At 58.6% G+C, this 17,720-nt stretch overlaps 1 protein-coding gene across 1 annotated transcript; it reads right to left on the bottom strand.

Moving 5' to 3' along the window:
* Nucleotides 1–2,501: 2,501 nt before the first annotated feature.
* Nucleotides 2,502–13,312, bottom strand: LOC141993341 (rheacalcin-1-like). The gene is made up of 5 exons (XM_074962911.1): nt 13,221–13,312; nt 12,453–12,547; nt 9,125–9,277; nt 6,413–6,533; nt 2,502–2,569 (listed from the first exon to the last, which is right to left on the bottom strand). The coding sequence occupies exons 1-5, from the start codon at nt 13,285–13,287 to the stop codon at nt 2,502–2,504; spliced, it is 504 nt and encodes a 167-aa protein (XP_074819012.1). The 5' UTR covers nt 13,288–13,312.
* Nucleotides 13,313–17,720: the final 4,408 nt, after the last annotated feature.

The following is a 17,720-nucleotide window of genomic DNA, read 5'->3' as shown; positions in this document are numbered from 1 at the left end:
GGCTCAGGTGACAGGCTCTCAGGTCTCCCGTCCCCAGGGCACATTCCCAGGTCAACACTCCCCCCTCCCTGCTGCGTCACATCGTCATAGCCGGACCCCACTGCCTGCCCACCCCTGGCAGTGGCTGTCTCTCCTGGGGCTGGCAGCCCGAGTGGCTGGTACCCTTTTGACAGCATTTTGCAGGGTGGGCTTCCCCAGGGAGCCCTCACACACCAAGGAGCCCCTTCCCCAGGGCTTGTGGGAGAACCAGGGCACCTGTGAGAGGATTCAGAGTCACCTCGGACAGGTGCGCCTCTGCGGGAATATCTACTATGCCTTAAATCCACACTCTGTCTTCATCCACATTAGCTTTCGAGGCCTGGTCTAGACTACAAAGTGATACTGATGGAAACTGCCTTGTATCAGCCTAGTGTCTACACTTACATTGATCTCCCACCAGCGCCAGTGCCCCATTACGCCGACATAACACCACCCCCACCTGCGGCGCTGAGCCCCGGTCGATGTGCGGAGTGTAGACGAGCCCAAATCTCCTTCCACACTAGATACGAGGAGCGAGTGTGACAAACAAGGGGGGGACCCTGGTAACGTGACATGAACTGCGCTGTGTGGAACGTGCTGGTTCTGAACTATTCAAACTATTGTTTGTGGTGGGAAACAGGAGCCAGTGGATGCAGTCAGGCCCTTGGGTGAGGCTGAGGATCTGAGCAGCTGCGCTCTGGGAGAACTGGAGGGGTCAGCTGGGTGCCAGGGCAGCCAGAGAGGAAGAGGCTGAAGCAGTAAAGGCAGAGGATGAGGAGAGAGCGGGGCAAGCGAGGGAAAGACGCGGCAAGATGCCCCCCCACCCTGGAGCACCACTTTGTGGAGCAGGGGCACAATAGCAAGCCAGTGGCCTCAGGCTTGAGGCTCTCACACAGAGCCCTGCCCGGCCCTGAAAACCACAGGGTCAGAGGAGCATCTCGTGTCACTCCTGCATGTGCCAAAAGCCAGGGACTCACAATCAGTTCACAAGAGTTGGCAACACTGTTGATAAGGAATCTTCCAACTATTGTTAGTTCCTCAAAACAAAAGCCTCCCGTTTACTTATGGATAACATTTTACAAGTTTACAAAATTGCTCCAGACTCATTGAGCCTCGTCATCAGCACGTGTAACGCTCCAACCAGCCCCCTTGCTTGCCTGTGACCCCTTCTTTGGGCTGCAACGTCAACACAACTCAAGGCCTGCTTCCTCTGACCCCCAGAAGTTTCTGCCTGTGCGCTGCAGGGTCAGCTTGTGCTTTTGCAGCAGGGCTTGTTTGCAGGGCGCCGAGAGACGCCAGCCAGGGCCACTGCCTGGAATCTGGTCGGGCACATGGTGCCCAGTGAGGCTGGTGCCAAACCCACCAGCCTGAGACATGTGACTACCAACGACTGTGATATCAGAGAGGGGAAGGGCTGTTCTCCAGGTCACACAGGAGAGCTGGGAAGGGAACCCAGGAGTCCTGGCTCAGTCAGTTATCCCTGCTCTGTAAGATGTGCGTGGTGCATTGAAGGCAGGCTAGACAGGCCCCTCCCCGGAGAGCGCTGAGATGAGGCCAGGAGGGCTGAGTGCCCAGGGAGGGGCAGAGGGGAGTGGGATGGAGGGGCCGTGACTCAGGGGCTAATGCACACAGAGGAGGATGCCAGTGTCCTGCGCTGTAGCGAAAAGGCCAGGGCCATGCTCCCTCCTGTTCATCCCCTGTCCGCCCCCGGGGGGCTGGCTCTGGGGTGCTCAGGACGGAGGCGGGGGCACATGGAACTGTCCATTCCAGAGACCAGGAGACGCACACAGGACTGAATGCTGAAGGGAACGTTTATTCTTGCTTCATTGTGCTGAAGAGGTGGAGACGAGAGAGCGAGCGGGACAGCCATGGTTGAGTTACTTCGGGGGAATGGCACCCGGCTCTGAGTGCTCGGGCTAGCCTAGCGCAGGTCTGAGCATCCCCACTGCAAAGCTCGACCGTGTGCTCCTTGTTCCTGCCCTCGTGTGCCTTGGGGCATGTCCCAGGGGGTTGGGGTGAGATGCTCCAGGGTTCATTCCCAGCCATTTGTGTCAGTCATGGGGAGCTGTGGGAAGGGCACTGCGGGACGGTCAGCACCCGGCCTGCGCCTTCACTGCAAAGGGGGCGGGTGGGAGCCCAAGCTGAGGCACCACTCGGGCTTCACCCCGCAGTCGCAGCCCTGCGAGCCAGCAGGGGTTCAGAGTGCGATGCTGGACATGTGGGAGGGCTCGGGGTGTGGGTGGTAGCAGGGTTTGGGCAAAGACAAGAGGGGGAGCCCAGGGTAAAGCTACCCAGTTGACGCCCTCCTCCCCCAAGAAGGGGGCAGAGCAGAGCGGGAGTGACACAGAGTAACACAGCGATGCTTTGCCGAAGGGACTTTGCAGCCAGGGACACAGGATCTGGTGTCCCCGGGGAGACGGAGGGACCCAATTCACTCACAGCCCAGGTGCTGGGAGCCCCCAGGTGCAGGCGAGCTGCCTCCCCTAAGGCCTGTACTTGCAGACAAATGTGTTTCTATTTTTACAGAATTCGCTGACCCAGGTCATGAAACCTAGAAAGAAAAACAGAAATGACCCGTGGGGTGGGGCAGGCTGGGCTGTTCCTGCTCGTACAGTGACCCCAATCCTGCCCATTCCGTGCCCCTTGGAGAAGATCCCAGCTGCTGTGCATGGCCTGAGGAAGAGGAAGGTGGGGTGGAGCCCTGAGCACCCCAGATTGGGGCAGCCCCATCCCACAAAGAGATGCCGAGGCTCAGCGTGAAAGGGGAGACGCCTGGTCCATGTGCTACTCCTCCTACCTCCCCCACCCCACGTGCCCCCCACCCCAGCAAAGGGCAGAGGAGAGAGCGAGAGCCCTGCCCCGGGGCTGGGGGCACCCGCTCAGGAACCGGGCTGCTGCCTCCTCCCTGCTGAGCGAGCTGCCCCACAGCCAGGCCCCCTCCCTGTCCTGCCCGCCTGGGTCTGGCTACACCCATGGGAACATCTGTCCCAGGCCGGGCTCAGCCGCCATGCAGAGGGGATGTGTCCCTGCCCAGGAGTCAGTGTTCCCGGCTGCTGTGCGCAGAGCAGCACGTTCTCCCCTCAGACACCGTGACCCCTCTGCTCTGGGGGTGTCTGTGCCCTGCCCTGGCTGTCACGGAGTGTGGGGAAGTCCGGGCCCTGCACCCCTCTTCCTGGGATTCACTGAGACTCTCAGCCAGCCAGTAAAATGGAAGGTTTATTGGACAATAAGAACACAGCCTAAAACAGAGCTTGTGGGGACAACCAGGACCCCTCAGTCAAGTCCTTCTGGGGAAGCAGGGAGCTTAGACCCCAGCCCTGGGGTTCCCTGCATTCGACCACCTAGCCCAAAACTGAAACCAAAACCCCCGTGACGAAGCGGGACTGTTCTTAATGTTTCCTCTGAATATTGGGGGGGTGCCTCAGTTTCCCCTATGCAGTTCTGAAGTATCTAGGTGGTGGGATAAGGGTGTAGGATTGTGACGTTGTGACACAGCAGGAACGGGCGAGTGTTGACCTGGGAATGCGGCAGGGGAGTTTCACTGGGGATGGGAGACGTGAGAGCCTGTCACCTGAGCCAGGAGGGAGTGGGGGAGGTAACACCTCTGCCCAGGAATGTGAACACAGGCTGCAGGAGGGAGCCTGCTGGGGGGGTTTAGTTTCAGTTTGGGGCTGGGTGGAGGAACGCAGGGAACCCCAGGGCTGGGGTCTAAGCTCCCTGCTCCCCCAGAAGGACTTGACTGAGGGGTCCTGGGTGTACCCACAAGCTCTGTTTTGGACTGTGTTCCTGTTGTCCAATAAACCTCCCATTTTACTGGCTGGCTGAGAGTCATGGCGAACCCCAGGAAGAGGGGTGCAGGCCCCGGACTCCCCCACACTCCATAACAATGATCATTGCAGAGCCCTAGAGGGCAGGTGTGTGCAGTGGTCTGGACACAGAGAATGGCCGACACCCTGTTTCCTGGCACCTGATGGCCTGGGCCCTTCCCCCCTGCAAGGTGAGAGCTAAAGGGTTGGAGAACAAAGGGATCAGGAGCCCTCCTGGCCCGGGAAAGGGACAAGGCCCAGAGGAGCGGGGGCTGGAGGGAGTTTGAGTTGGGGGCTGGCTGGGACATGGAGTGAAGGGCAGACGGGGTTGTCTGGCTCACTGCCCCCCAGAATGGACCCAGCTGAGGGGTCCTGTTCTCTGCACCTGCAAGCTCTGTGTTAGACCATCTTCCTATCGTCTAATAAACCTTCTGTTTTACTGGCTGGCTGAGAGTCACAAAGTTGGGGGGCAGGACCCTCTGGCTTCCTGAGGAGCCCACCTGGGCGGACTTGCTGTGGGAAGCGCACGGAGGGGCAGAGGATGCTGAGTGCTCCGAGGTCAGACCCAGGAAGGTGGAGCCGGGTGAGCTGTGTGTCCTGCAGACAGGCTGCTCCCAGAAAGGAGACTTCCCCAGAGTCCTGACTGGCTTCGTAGGGAGCAGTTCCAGAGCATCACCCGGGGACTCCGTGACACCCACTTCCCCCATCTCACTCCTCCTCCTCCCACTCCTCCTCCAGCCTTTGTCCAGTTTCCCAGGCAAAGGTGTCACCTCGGTCCAACCCCCTCCTGGCTCAGGTGACAGGCTCAGGTCTCCTCACCCCAGTGGAGTCACCCCCTGCTCTCCCATCCCCCTTGCAGACAGTCCCAGCAGAACTAGACGCCATCCCCGGGTCAGTCCACCCCGCTCCCTGCTGCCCCGGCAGTCGTTTTCCTGCTGAGTCGGGCCAGAGAGCGCCTAGGGGAGGACAGGTTTCAGAGTAGCAGCCGGGTTAGTCTGTATCCGTAAAAAGAACAGGAGGACTTGTGGCACCTTAGAGACTAACCCATTTATTTGTGCGTAAGCTTCCATGGGCTACAGCTCACTTCATCAGATGCATCCAGGGGAAAATACAGTGCGGAGATTTATATACACAGAGAACGTGAAACAAGGGGTGTTACCATTTCCCCATGTTTATCCCCCCCACCCCCCTCTCGCTGTTCCTCAGACATTCTTGTCAACTGCTGGAAATGGCCCACCTTGAGTATCACTACAAAAGGTCCCCCCCGCCCCCCCTGTCCTGCTGGTAATAGCTCACCTTACCTGATCGCTCTCGTTGCAGTGTGTATGGTAACACCCCTTGTTTCATGTTCTCTGGGTATATAAATCTCCCCACTGTATTTTCCACTGAATGCATCCGATGAAGTGAGCTGTAGCTCACGAAAGCTTACGCTCAAATAAATGTGTTAGTCTCTAAGGTGCCACAAGTCCTCCTTTTTTTAGGGGAGGACAGTCCTGGGGCTGGGCTGGGTGGGCTCAGCCCCTCAGCAGCACCCCAGGCCCAGCAGGGAGCTCCGCGGGGGGAACAGGCCACTCTCAGGGCCCTGTTCCCTTGGGTGTGGGTTTCTGCTGCTGTTTGACTCTATAAGAACAGAAGAGCGGCCAGACTGGGTCAGATCAAAGGCCCATCTAACCCAGTCTCCTGTCTACCGACAGCGGCCAGTGCCGGGTGCCCCAGGGGGAATGAACAGAGTAGGGAACGAAGTGATCCGTCCCGTCGCCCATTCCCAATCCCCGTCCAGTGACGGCAGCCCTGGCTGCGCCCATCTGCCAGCACCAGGTCTGACGGGCAGCAGGCCTCCTGGAATTGCTACTTGTGCACAAGCTGCAGAGCAAGGCCTCTCAGGTCCTGGTCTGGGGATGTGGCCTGGGGGCACTGAGCTCTGGGATACACCCAGAAACATTGTGCCCCCTTGATCGGCCAGGGCTCCCATGCCACACGCCCCATGATTCGTGCAGCTTCACCAGGCAGCTGGGCCAGCCGCTCTCCCGGTTCAGATCGCTCGTGGGTTCTGAACTCCGACGGCGGGCTCGGGGCATGGCCGCTCACCAGCGTCGCACGCCCGGTCTCTGCTCCCTGGCTGGGTGACGGAGACGTTAAGCAAGCGACTGGGACGAGCCCCTTGTGAGTTTCATGGGAGCCCTTGTTCATGCTCAATTCCTGACCATGCTGAGACTTCGGGGCATTTTCCTGAGCAGCCTGCATCTGTGTCAATGCATGAGTGACCTGCCCCCTCCCCGGGAGCGACGCAGCCCCCCAGGGAGAAACACCCCCCCCCAGGAGCGACACAGCGAGCACTCGTGAGCAACACCACCCCCCCCACCATCCCCCAGGAGCACCACTTGGTGGAGTAGGGGCCCAATAGCTGCTCCTGGCCATTGCCCTAAACACATCAGCAGAGTCCCTCAGCAGGGCCAGAGCCTGTGTACGTGCCACACCCACACACTGGGGACTGGGACCAGCACCCGGTCAGCATCTCAGAGGCCATGTGGCCAGACAGCTACCTGGGCTCCCTCACTGACACACCTGGCTCTGAGCCTCTTCCTTACCTGTGCCTTCCTCCAGCGCCAGACAGTGCTCCGCCTTCAGGGACGGGAAAGAGTAGCTTCTGTGGCTATCCCAAGCATTGAAGTCCACTTCTGAGTCATCTGTCCATGACCATCTTCGCCTCTGCAGTCACATGGGTGAGAGGAGACCACAGTGACGCACTTTCTCGATCACAGAACCAGCCAAGCGTCTGGCCAGCAGGGATCTTGAGAGGTCATCTAGTCCAGTCCCCTGCGCAGAGGCAGGGCCATGTAACCCTAGACCATCCCTGACAGGGGTTTGTCCAGACAGTTCTTAAAACCCTCCAGTGACGGGGAATCCACAACCCCCCTTGAGAACCTGTTCCAGAGCTTCACTGCCCTGGGAGTTAGAAAGCTATCAAACCACCCCTGCTGCAGATTAAGCCCGTTGCTTCTTGTCCTACCTTCAGTGGACATGGAGAACAACTGATCACCGTCCTCCTTAGAACAGCCCTTGACATATCTGAAGGCTGTTATCAGGTGCCCCCTGCAGTCTTCTTTTCTCAAGACTGAATTTGCCCAGGTTTTTAACCTTTCCTCACAGGTCAGGATTTCTAAACCTTTGATCAGTTTTGTTGCTCTCTTCTGGACTCTCTCCAATTTGTCCACATCTTGCCCAAAGTGCGGCACCCAGAACTGGACACTATACTCCAGCTGAGGTCTCACCGATGCTGAGCAGAACGGGGCAATTAGCTCCCATGTCTGACATACGACACTCCTGTTAACACACCCCAGAATGATATTAGCCTTTTTCACAGCTACTTCACACTGTTGGTTCATATTCCGTTTGTGATCCACTGGAACCCCCAGATCCTTTTCAGAAGCACTGCTGCCTAGCTGGTTATTCCCCAGTTCATAGTTGTGCATTAGATTTTTCCTTCCTAAGTGAAATACTTCGCACTTATCTTTATTGACTTTCATCTTGTTGATTTCAGACCAATTCTCCAAATTGGCAAAGTCATTTTGAATTTTAATCCTGTCCTCCAAAGAGCTTGCAACCCCGCCCAGCTTGGTGTCATCTACAAATATTATAAGTGTAAGCAGGGCTGAATGAGCTCTCCCCTGACATCTAGTGACAAGCTGGGGAAGAGGACTTCAGGAGCAGATCTTGTTTGCATGGGCACACCCACTCTGCCTAGGTGCTCAGCAAGATGGGATTGCTTGCCCAAATGATCACTTGTGGCTGGTGTTGGATCCCCAGTCTCTTTGTTATTGGGGCAGGAGTAATAAAGGGTTGTTATCCTCATTGTGTGAATCAAGGGCAGCAGAACTGTACTTGGCAAACCCTGATTGAGGGACTCACCCACAATTAAATGGCACTCGCTAGCCAGGGGTGCCAAAGCTCAATGAGTTCTGAGGAAGGATGGGGAGGGGAAAGATACTTGTATCAGGAAAAGTGTGGGTGTCTCTCTCTCCTGCCTAATAGTCCTAGATGCTGTTTGGTTTTTTCCTCTCTCTCTCTCTCTCTCTGCTATGTAATAACAAAGCTGATTAAGACTAAAGTGAAAGTTGCGTTACACACCAGTGAGATTAATTCACTACTACCTAAGGCTAAGTATCGGACCTGTTTTATGCTAGTGTCTCTAATGCAAGAGAATGCCTGGTGTGCATTAGCAGGGAGGCCTCCCCCACTAACAGCTGAAATTACTGAGAGCTGGGTTAGGTGGTGGGACTTGGAGACATCCTGGTAGAGAGAAGTGGGTGGCTGGCAAAGTGAGCAAGGTGCAACATAGACACTCAAGCCCAGGGTTCCCTAACGCAGGTCAGCTGACTCCAGTCCCACTAACCCTAGGTTCACAGAGCTCAGTAGACATAACCTAGGTGCTTACAAATTGAGGGTTTAATTATTTGTTCCAGCAGCTTCCTAGGTATTGAAGTTATGCTGACTAGTCTCTAATTCCCCAGGTCCTCTGTTCCCCTTTCTAAAGACAGGTGCTATGTTTGCTTTTCTTCAGGTCTCTGAGATCTCACCCATGTTCCACGAGTTCCTGGAGATAAATCTTAATGGTTCCGAGATTGCTTCAGCTAGTTCCTTAAGTACCCTAGGGTGAATTTCACCATGCCCTGCTGACCTGAATACATCTAATTTATCTAAATATTTTCTAATCTGTTCATGCTCTGTTCTGGCTAGTGTTCTTTCCCCTTATTGTTTATATTAATTGTGGTAAGCAGCTGTTCAAAATTAACCTTTTTAAAGAAGACTGAAGCAAAAGAGGCATGAAACACCTCAGCCCTCTTGGTGCTGTCGGTTGTTAGCTCTCCTTCCCTGCTATGTAATGGACCTACAACTTCCTTTGTCTTGCTCTTGCTCTTAATGTATTTATAGACCCTCTTCTTACTGCCTTTTCTGTCCCTTGCAAGGTGTAACTCTTTTTTACCTAAACTCTCTGATTTTGTCCCTATGTGCTTGTGCTATTCTTTTGTATTCATCTTTAGCTATTTGTCCATGTTCCCACTTTTTGTAGGATTCCTTTGTGAGTGGAAACTAAGAGTAGTTAGAGAAGAGCCCGGGCCAGGCATGGCAGGGCCATGGGAAGTGGTCAAGGCAGAGGCTGGCAGAGGGTCACGGGAACCAGAGACTCCGATAGAGCCGACATTTACTAACTGTGATAACTACCCTGCTAACCGCACAGCAAGGAAACAATCCGCAGAGATACAGGGGAGTCACTGCCAGGGCAGGCACCAGGCACTCACCCAGCCGGGGGTAGAGAGTCCGATCCAGACATTGTCACCGTCATCGTCGTCACGGTGCTGAGAGCGGGCAATGAAACCAGCGACTGCGTTGTGCTCCTCCTCGCTGTGAATGGAGGCGAGATGGGCCCCGCTGACATAGCTCTGACACCAAGCCTGTGACAAGGACGAGGCCAGTGCCCTCCATTGCTCCCACGGCTGACGGCAGCTGGAGAGCGCCTGGCAGGAACCTGTGGCCCTGCCTCCCCCGGGCAGCACCCCCAGCAGAAGGGCTGTGAGGGGAGAGAGCCCCCAGTGCCTCTCCCCAGCCCCTAGCCATGGCCTGCTCCTGTGCACATCCCTCCTTGCACCCCACTCTGCAGAAATACCCCAGAGCCAAAGCCCTCCTGACCCCAGCTGCCCAGATGCTGAGCACCACGCCCTGCCCTCAGAGGGGGCCTGCTGTAGTAATTCAGGTGGAATATATGGGACAAAAGTTTTCACATGACCCAGTCACTGTCCAACATGAATCAGTGCTACACATGATCCGGGGATCTGTCCCCAGAGACCTCCGCCTGCTTGGCACCGTGGAAAATGCTCTGTGCGACCCATGCCCTGGGCTGGGAACGTACTGACTGAAAACCACAGAAGGAAAAGAATCCCACCGAGACACAGGTGCTGACTTCTATTTTTCCCGGTCGCTGCTCGGCCCCCGCTGTGCCACAAGGCCCCGCCCCCTCTCCACCCCCTCCCCCAAGGCCCCGCCCTCCCTCCACCTCTTCCCACTCCCGCTCCGCCCCCTCTCCCCAGCCCCCCTGCCTGCCCGCTGCTCGCTGCTTTCTGCTCTCCAGCCTCCCCCGAGCGCCTCCAGCCATCCGCCAAACAGCTGATCGGTGCCCCTGCCCAACGGCTGTGGTAGGGTGGCCAGGCGTCCAGTTTTCGACGGGAACGCCCGGTCGAAGAGGGACCCTGGCGGGTGCTGACCAGGTCATTAAAAGTCCGGTCAGTGGTGCACCGGGGCTAAGGCAGGCTCCCTGCTTGCCCTGGCTCTGTGCGGCTCCTGGAAGCAGCCGGCATGTCCCTGCATCCCTAAGCGCAGGGGCAGCCAGGGAGGCTCCTCGTGCTGTCCCCATCCCGAGCACCGCCCCCACAGCTCCCATTGGCCCAGAACCACAGCCAATGGGAACTGTGGGGCTGGCACCTGCGGGCGAGGGCAGCGTACGGAGCCTCCCTGGCCGCCCCTGCGCCTAGGAGCCAGAGGACATGTTGCTGCTTCTGGGAGCCACCTGAGGTAAACTCTGCCCACAGCCCACACCCTGAACCCCCTCCCACACCCCAACCCCCTGCCCCAGGTTGGAACCTCCTCCCGCACCCAAACTCCCTCCCAGAGTCCACACCCTGCACCCCTCCCGCACCCCAACCCTCTGCCCCAGCCCTGAACCCCCTCCCACATCTCAAACCCCTCATCCCCGCCCCACCAGAGCCCGCACCCCCAGCCTATGGCCCTCACACCATAGATCAGAGACACAGAGCACCCAGCCCCCCCATTGTCCCCCCACCACAGAGCAGAGACATAGAGCACCCAGTCCCCCATCGCCCCCCACTGCCCCACACACACACCACAGAGCAGGGACACAGAGCACCCAGCCCCCCATCACCCCCCCACCACAGAGCAGGGACACAGAGCACCCAGCCCCCCATCACCCCACCACCACAGAGCAGAGACACAGAGCACCCAGCCCCCCATCACCCCCCCACCACAGAGCAGGGACACAGAGCACCCAGCCCCCCATCACCCCACCACCACAGAGCAGAGACACAGAGCACCCAGCCCCCCATCACCCCCCCACCACAGAGCAGAGACACAGAGCACCCAGCCCCCCATCACCCCCCCACCACAGAGCAGGGACACAGAGTACCCAGCCCCCCATCACCCCACCACCACAGAGCAGACACAGAGCACCCAGCCCCCCCATCGCCCCCCACAGTCCCCCCAGACCACAGAGCAGAGACACAGAGCACCCAGCCCCCATCACCCCCCACCCCCAGACCACAGAGCAGGGACACAGAGCACCCAGCTGCCCATCAACCCCGACTGCCCCCCCACCCCACAAAGCACCCTGCAGCGCCGTTATGGCCAGGCTGAAGTTACCAGGCAGAGCCCAGCATGACTCTCAGCTGCCAGGCTGTGTCTGCGTCTGGCAAGCAGAAAGCCATCACGTCACCAGAGCTGCAAGCACATTTGGTCTGGAAACCGGCCAGAGACGATACCCATGGGGCCCAGAAAAGCCCCTTCTAGACCCTTTCTGGAGTATAAACACCCACAGAGCTGCTGCTTAGCTCCATTCCTGTCCGAGCTTCCCCAGCCCGGGTGAGTTTGCCTTTCTTTCTGTCACTAGCCCAGCGATGGCGGTATGCTCTGCAGACTCTATCTCCCCACCCCGGGGAAGGCGGCTGCCTTTAAACACCTCCTGGGGAACGACTCCCTGGCCACCTGCCCCGAAACCAGCCAGCAATGGGGATCGAACCGGAGACCTTAGCACAGCCCTGCCGACGGAGCTGAGGGAGCTGCTCTGGTAACACCGAGTAAGGAGCAGGCCCGTCCTGAGCCGCCTGCTAGAGGGAGACATGACCCCACCCGGGCCCAGGTCGTCCTGGGTATCCCTGTTAGACACAGCGTATGCCAAGCGTGTGGTGGCCAGAGGAAAGCAGGGGCTACGTTCCCCAGCAGCCCCCTTCCCACGAGTGATGGGGAAAGCAGCCGTGGCCTGGGGATCCAAGAGCTGCAGGGAAGCTGGATTCAAAGCAGAGCGCCCAGGAGTCGTGGACAGAGCCACGTGTGGGCCCGGCTGTGACTGTCGGACACTGCAGCCAGGGGCAGGGATGTATGGGGCTTATGGGGGAGCAGCAGCAGCTGGGCAGGGCCCGAGGGAGAGACGCTAATTGAGCCTGGCCTGGAAACCAGCCTCTTTGCTGGGCTAGAGACTGGACTGGAGGCCCCCTCCCCTGGCGCTGGCCTGCAGAGCCCTGACTCGCGACTGGCCTGGCCCAGGGGCCAAACAAGAACCGCGGTTGCCCACTTTGAACTGTAAATGATTAAGCCTCTGTAGCTAGGGGGTATCTGCCACCTTCCCGTTCCTGCCAGCCCCAGGAACTGCCCTGTCCTGGGCCTGTGTCGGGCCCCACCGGGGATCCCGCTACAGGCCTGGAGCTGACGTGCCTCTGAGTCGTGGCACACCGGGCACAGGACTGGCGCCCCAGGGCGTGGTGTGCTCTAGCACTGAGCAGCCCTAAGACCTAGGGCCCTAACGCTGAGCCCTCCTGCACCCCAGCTGGGTCCCCAGACCCTCACCTCAGCCCTTCTCCAGGTTGCCTCCTTGGGGAAGTATCGATAGCAGTCGTCTTGGAAGTGCAGCCAGCCTCTGGGACAGGATGGAGCTCGTGCCCCTGCAGAGAGAGGGGATTGAGGGGGGCAGTGGTGCGGACAGGACACCGCGGTTAGAGGCTGTTTCAGAGGCACAGCTGTGGCTTTCCCATTAGCAGGAAAAACATCGGGAGCCCGTTTGGGGCTGTGTCTGGCAGGCAGGACCCTCCTGGCTCTGGGGCTGCAGGAAGAAGCTGGGTTTGCCCAGACCCCACATCGGCAGAACGGGGCCCCTGGAACCCAGCCCTGAGCAGGGATCCCAGCAGGGCAGGGCCTCTGGGTTTGAATGGGGCATGGGCTCCTTTCCCCCTGGCTCGCTGGGGCAGGGAAGGAGCCAGTGCATTGGTGGGGTGGGGAGGGGGGATTGAGAACCCCTCCCCGCACCTGCCCGAAAGAGCTCCTGGATTCCCAGCTGAGGGGGAGATACAGACCCCAGACCCCATGGTCCCCCACCCTGCTGCATCCCTTGGACAGAGGCAGTCCCAGCAAGGAACGAGCAGCTCAGTTCTCACCCAGCTCCAGGGTAGCAGGAGGCAGCGTGTCTCCCAGGGTGGGTGCTGAGCCACTGGCTGAGCTCCTGGTTTATGGACTCAGTGGGAAAGGGGCTCTGGGGGCAGGGCAGTGATGTAAATTCACTTCCCACCACGGCAACCAGCCCCCAGGGCTTCCAGCGCCAGGGGCCGGGCAGGGACTCACCTGTCAGCGAGGGGCTAAAGATCAGGCAGCCGAGGAGGCAGAGGCTGAAGTAGGCGACTGGCCCCATCTTCTCGCTTCCCCTGGGGGGAAAACACACCAGAGAGATGGGCCACGAGAGCCCGAGACACCCTGGGAGTGACCCCACCCCGCCATGGGGCATTTCCTGGGGGGAGGTGCTTCAGAGCTGGGCTGTTTGCTAAGGGGCCTGGCCGGGCTGGAAGGGTCCTGAGGGATCCCAGCCCCAGGGGAGACCAGGCTCACAGACCCCCATGGGGCAGGGGAGCTGTGTGGGGCCCGTCTCCCTGGGCTGGTTCCCATGGGCCCAGCGGCCTGCGGCTCCCCCTGCCCCTCCTCTCCAGCAGGGCAGGGCAAGGCAGAGGCGTGGGGAGTGGAGCCCCAGGGAGAGGATGCTCAGCACGACCCAGGGGACAGGGTGCGGGGGCTGCACTGTGGAGGAAGGGGTGGGGCAGAGACGGCCCCAGGGACTCACACAGGGCTAGTCCGGCCATGAGGCCCCGTCACAGGGCTCGGCTGCCACCCAGTGCCCAGCACCCAGGGAGAAGGGACGGGAGGGGCAGGGACTCACCTGTCCTTCTGTCTGTCTGTCTGGGCGGCTGGCCCGTAGAGCTGGGAACTGGAATTCAGCCTGTGCTGGGCGCTGGTCTCGATGGGTTTATAGCCCAGGAGGAGGAAGGGGGCAGGGAGGGGGCTGAACAGGGAAACTGAACTATCTGCCAAACCAGGTAATCCAAGCCCAGCACAAACAGAGATTAAGGACATTTCCCCATCCATCTGCTCTGCTGGGGGGGAAAGGGGGGAGGTGCAGGGCTGGGGGGAGGGGGCAGCTGGAGAGGCGTTATCACCCTCGGCTGCTCCCCACACTCTGCTGATGGGTCGGGCAGTCCCAGCCCTGGGGCCCAGGGGGAGCAGGCACCAGGCAAGTCTCATGCATCAAGGGGTCTGGTCTCGGCTTAGCTCCCCACTGCTCCCCGGCCGCCAGCATTGCCCTGCACTGGGGGGAGCCCATGCTGCACCCGGACACAAGAGGCTGCTGCAGCCAGGTGCCTCTGGGCAGGGCCTTAGAGGGGCTGCGTAGGCCGCAGGGGGGGACAATCATTGTGGGGTGCAGGGACGGACATGGGGAGACACGGGGGGATTGCGGGCAAAGGGAACCGAGGCTGACGATCAGGAGGATCTGTGGGGCTGAGGCACCATCCCCCAAGGGTCAAACCTGGAACCGCCTGAGGCCAAATCTACACTTAAAACTTTTGCCATCAGCAACAGTGGTCAGGGTGGTTTTTATGGCACTTTAACTCCAGCCAAAGCCCCAGTGCGGACGCAGTTATTCCAGCAGAGCAGGGAGCTGGTAGCCTGTATTTCCGTCCAGGAATCGGTATAAACAATATCAGGAGACGAACATTTTGCTGGTCTAAGCTGCGGCTGCAGCTACACTAGGGGGTCTGCAGGTACGTCTGCGGCTGTATCGTCACCCCGGCAAACCTTCTCCGGTATAAACTAGGCCCCGGTCTCGACCAGGCGACACGCCTCCACCGGCCGGGCGGGAGTGAGACACAGAGCCAAGGGGATCCCAGGGCAGCCCACGGCCCCTCCAGGGCGGCAGAGCAGAGCTCAGCAAAGCATCGCACTTGTGAATCCGCAGGGCGGGTGGGGCCAGCGGCAGCCTCGCTCCGTGACATTGTGCGGCTGCAAGAGGCAAATCAACGTGCCCCCTTCTGGGACCCCTCAGAAGGAGCTAGCAGAGGCCCCGGCCAATCCCCTCACTCAGCGGTTCGGGAGCCAGCAGCAGCCTGTGCTCCCACCCAGGTGAGGGCTGGTGCTCCCAGGCTGGTGTGACACCCTCCCGCAGCCGCGCCCCAGCCCACAGGAGGAGACGGTCTGACGCTGGCAGGAGATTAGCTCTGCACCCTCCGTCGCCAGGCTCGGGGGGGGCACTGTGTGTGCGGAGCCGCCTGGGACATGACCAGCCTGCCCCGAGGGCCCTCAGGGTGCGCACAGCACTGAGCCTTGGCGACCTCTGGGAGCAGCTGGGCCATGCTCGGTCAGCTGGGCCGGGAGTCTAGATGTAACGGGGCCGGCTGCATCCCCTGGCTACTCCCAGACCGACCCTGCCCTCGGCCTGATCCGGGAGCAACCGTCCTTTAACGCAGCCAGCAAGGCTGCTCCGCCTCCCCGCCCGCTCTGCACGCCCGTTGCACCAGTGCCAGCTGGAGGTGATGAGCGAACAAAGGGCCAGTCCCTGCCAGGGATCTGCCCCCTCCCCCGGCGCCTACTCACCAGGGGTCTGCTCCCCGCCTGTCTCCCTCCCACAGCGAGCAGAAACACACTTGTCATGGCTGACTTGCATTGCACATCGTGAGCTGGAGCACGGGGTCTCTGCTAGCAGGTGCTCTATGCCCCTGAGATGGGGCGCCCTCAGGAGGCCTGTGGACTCCCCACGAGCCTGTATCTGAGGGGTCTCCAGCCAAGTGTGCCCCTGCCCATCACACTGGAGTCAGGGAACCCAATTCACTGGGACCTGGGCCTGTCCAGGTGGAGGTAGTTTAGCTCGACCCTTTCGGTCGCCCATGGGTCACAAGCAGCTCAGAGCATGGCTGGTCCCTGAGGGCCACCAGGGTGAAGGTTTCTGTCCCAGATATCCTGCTGCCCCAAGGGCTCTTCACACTCTTTCTGCACAAATATTTGCTCTCTTCATGCTGTTAGAAATTCTTTCCCAGACACCCATGTCAGCTGCTTGCTGGGATTATGCCGTGTACTCCCCAGAGCCAGCCCTGGCATCCCTCCAGACCCTCTCAGGGAGGCCGTGTGAACATTTACAAATGCCTGCGAGGCCAGAGGCAGGTCCAAGGGAAAGTAATCGTAAGAAATTCCCTAATGCATCGTTAGCCTCCATAACTGGGATTGTGTGGCTGCAAATGGGGGCAGGGGCTAGAGGGGGCTGTGATGAAGTGGGGCTACCTCTGAATAACACATGCATTCCGATTGCTCTTGGGAAGTGGTATTATGAAAGACGGCTGTATCCTGAGTTCCTACATGTATGTGAATCGACAGGGCCGGTAGCACGTACACCTCGCACAGGCGCAGAGGGAAATGCTTAAGATTAATAATGGTGCTTAAAGCTCACAGAAAGTTAGGCTATAACAAGCAGTTGCAGCCTTAGAAAACCCCGTTCAGCTGATTGCACTGGAGGGCAGGGAAGGTAGGTGCAGTGTAACGTTACCTGGAGGAGAACAAAAGAGGCCACGTGCTCGGGAGTGGGTAGGGGTGATGCTGGCAGGCCAGGTGCCAGCTCACGCCAAGGTCCCCATGCATCAATTGAACACTGACAAGTACATGGTTGTAGTCAGCCTGGCTCACCTGCTTTAATCTTCTGACTAGCTCTCTTGTTCCCTTTTCCGATTCATAAATCGGTGGATAGTTTATTATAGGATTGGCTACAAGCCTTGTCTTCGGTGTGAGGTCTAAAGTGCAATTGACCTGGAGTAAAGGACTGGTCCTTTGGGACTGGGAGTAACATGAATATTGCTGTGAGTTTTGGTGTAAGGGACCATCTATCACAAGGCAGGTTTCAGAGTAACAGCCGTGTTAGTCTGTATTCGTAAAAAGAAAAAGGAAAAGGAGGACTTGTGGCACCTTAGAGACTAACCAGTTTATTTGAGCATGAGCTTTCGTGAGCTACAGCTCACTTCATCGGATGCATAGCATATCGTGGAAACTGCAGAAGACATTATATACACACAGAGACCATGAAACAAAACTTCCTCCCACCCCACTGTCCTGCTGCTAACAGCTTATCTAAAGTGATCATCAAGTGATCATCAAGGAAGGCCATTTCCAGCACAAATCAAGGTTTTCTCACTCTTCCCCCCCCCCACACACACAGACACACAGATCCAAGCAGACACCCCTTGCTGGCCACCCATGAGGAAGCTGTGAGGAGAAGCCAGGCCCCCGTGCTCAGCACCCCCCAGCTGTGTTACGCTCCTGGAGCTTCAGTCTGTGTCTGTGTGTGTGTGTGTGGGGGGGGGGGGGGGGAAGAGTGAGAAAACCTTGATTTGTGCTGGAAATGGCCTTCCTTGATGATCACTTGATGATCACTTTAGATAAGCTGTTAGCAGCAGGACAGTGGGGTGGGAGGAAGTTTTGTTTCATGGTCTCTGTGTGTATATAATGTCTTCTGCAGTTTCCACGATATGCTATGCATCCGATGAAGTGAGCTGTAGCTCACGAAAGCTCATGCTCAAATAAACTGGTTAGTCTCTAAGGTGCCACAAGTACTCCTTTTCCTTTTTCTTATCACAAGGCAGGCTCCCCTGGGTGGCATGACGGATCGGAGTACCCACGGGGACTGTCGGTGAGTCTGTGTTAAGGCTGTTATAATGCCTGAGTTCACACTTGGCGAACTCTATGACAGAACTCACTGCCAGTCTGGGGTTTGTTCTGGTTTAAACCCACAAGAAAAGGGGCTGGACAGGAAGAGGA

The sequence above is a fragment of the Natator depressus genome, chromosome 1, assembly GCF_965152275.1.
Source record: "Natator depressus isolate rNatDep1 chromosome 1, rNatDep2.hap1, whole genome shotgun sequence".
In the NCBI taxonomy this organism is placed as follows: Eukaryota; Metazoa; Chordata; order Testudines; family Cheloniidae; genus Natator; species Natator depressus.
This window is presented reverse-complemented; position numbering and strand designations above follow the sequence as displayed.

What these genes read in the sequence shown, in the direction of transcription:
- LOC141993341 (XM_074962911.1), bottom strand. Translation starts at nt 13,287, where the DNA reads ATGGGGCCAGTCGCCTACTTCAGCCTCTGCCTCCTCGGCTGCCTGATC. An exon ending in CTTTAGCCCCTCGCTGACAG is followed by an intron (nt 12,548 to 13,220) that starts GTGAGTCCCTGC and finishes CTCTCTCTGCAG; the next exon opens with GGGCACGAGCTCCATCCTGT. An exon ending in CAACCTGGAGAAGGGCTGAG is followed by an intron (nt 9,278 to 12,452) that starts GTGAGGGTCTGG and finishes TCCTTGTCACAG; the next exon opens with GCTTGGTGTCAGAGCTATGT.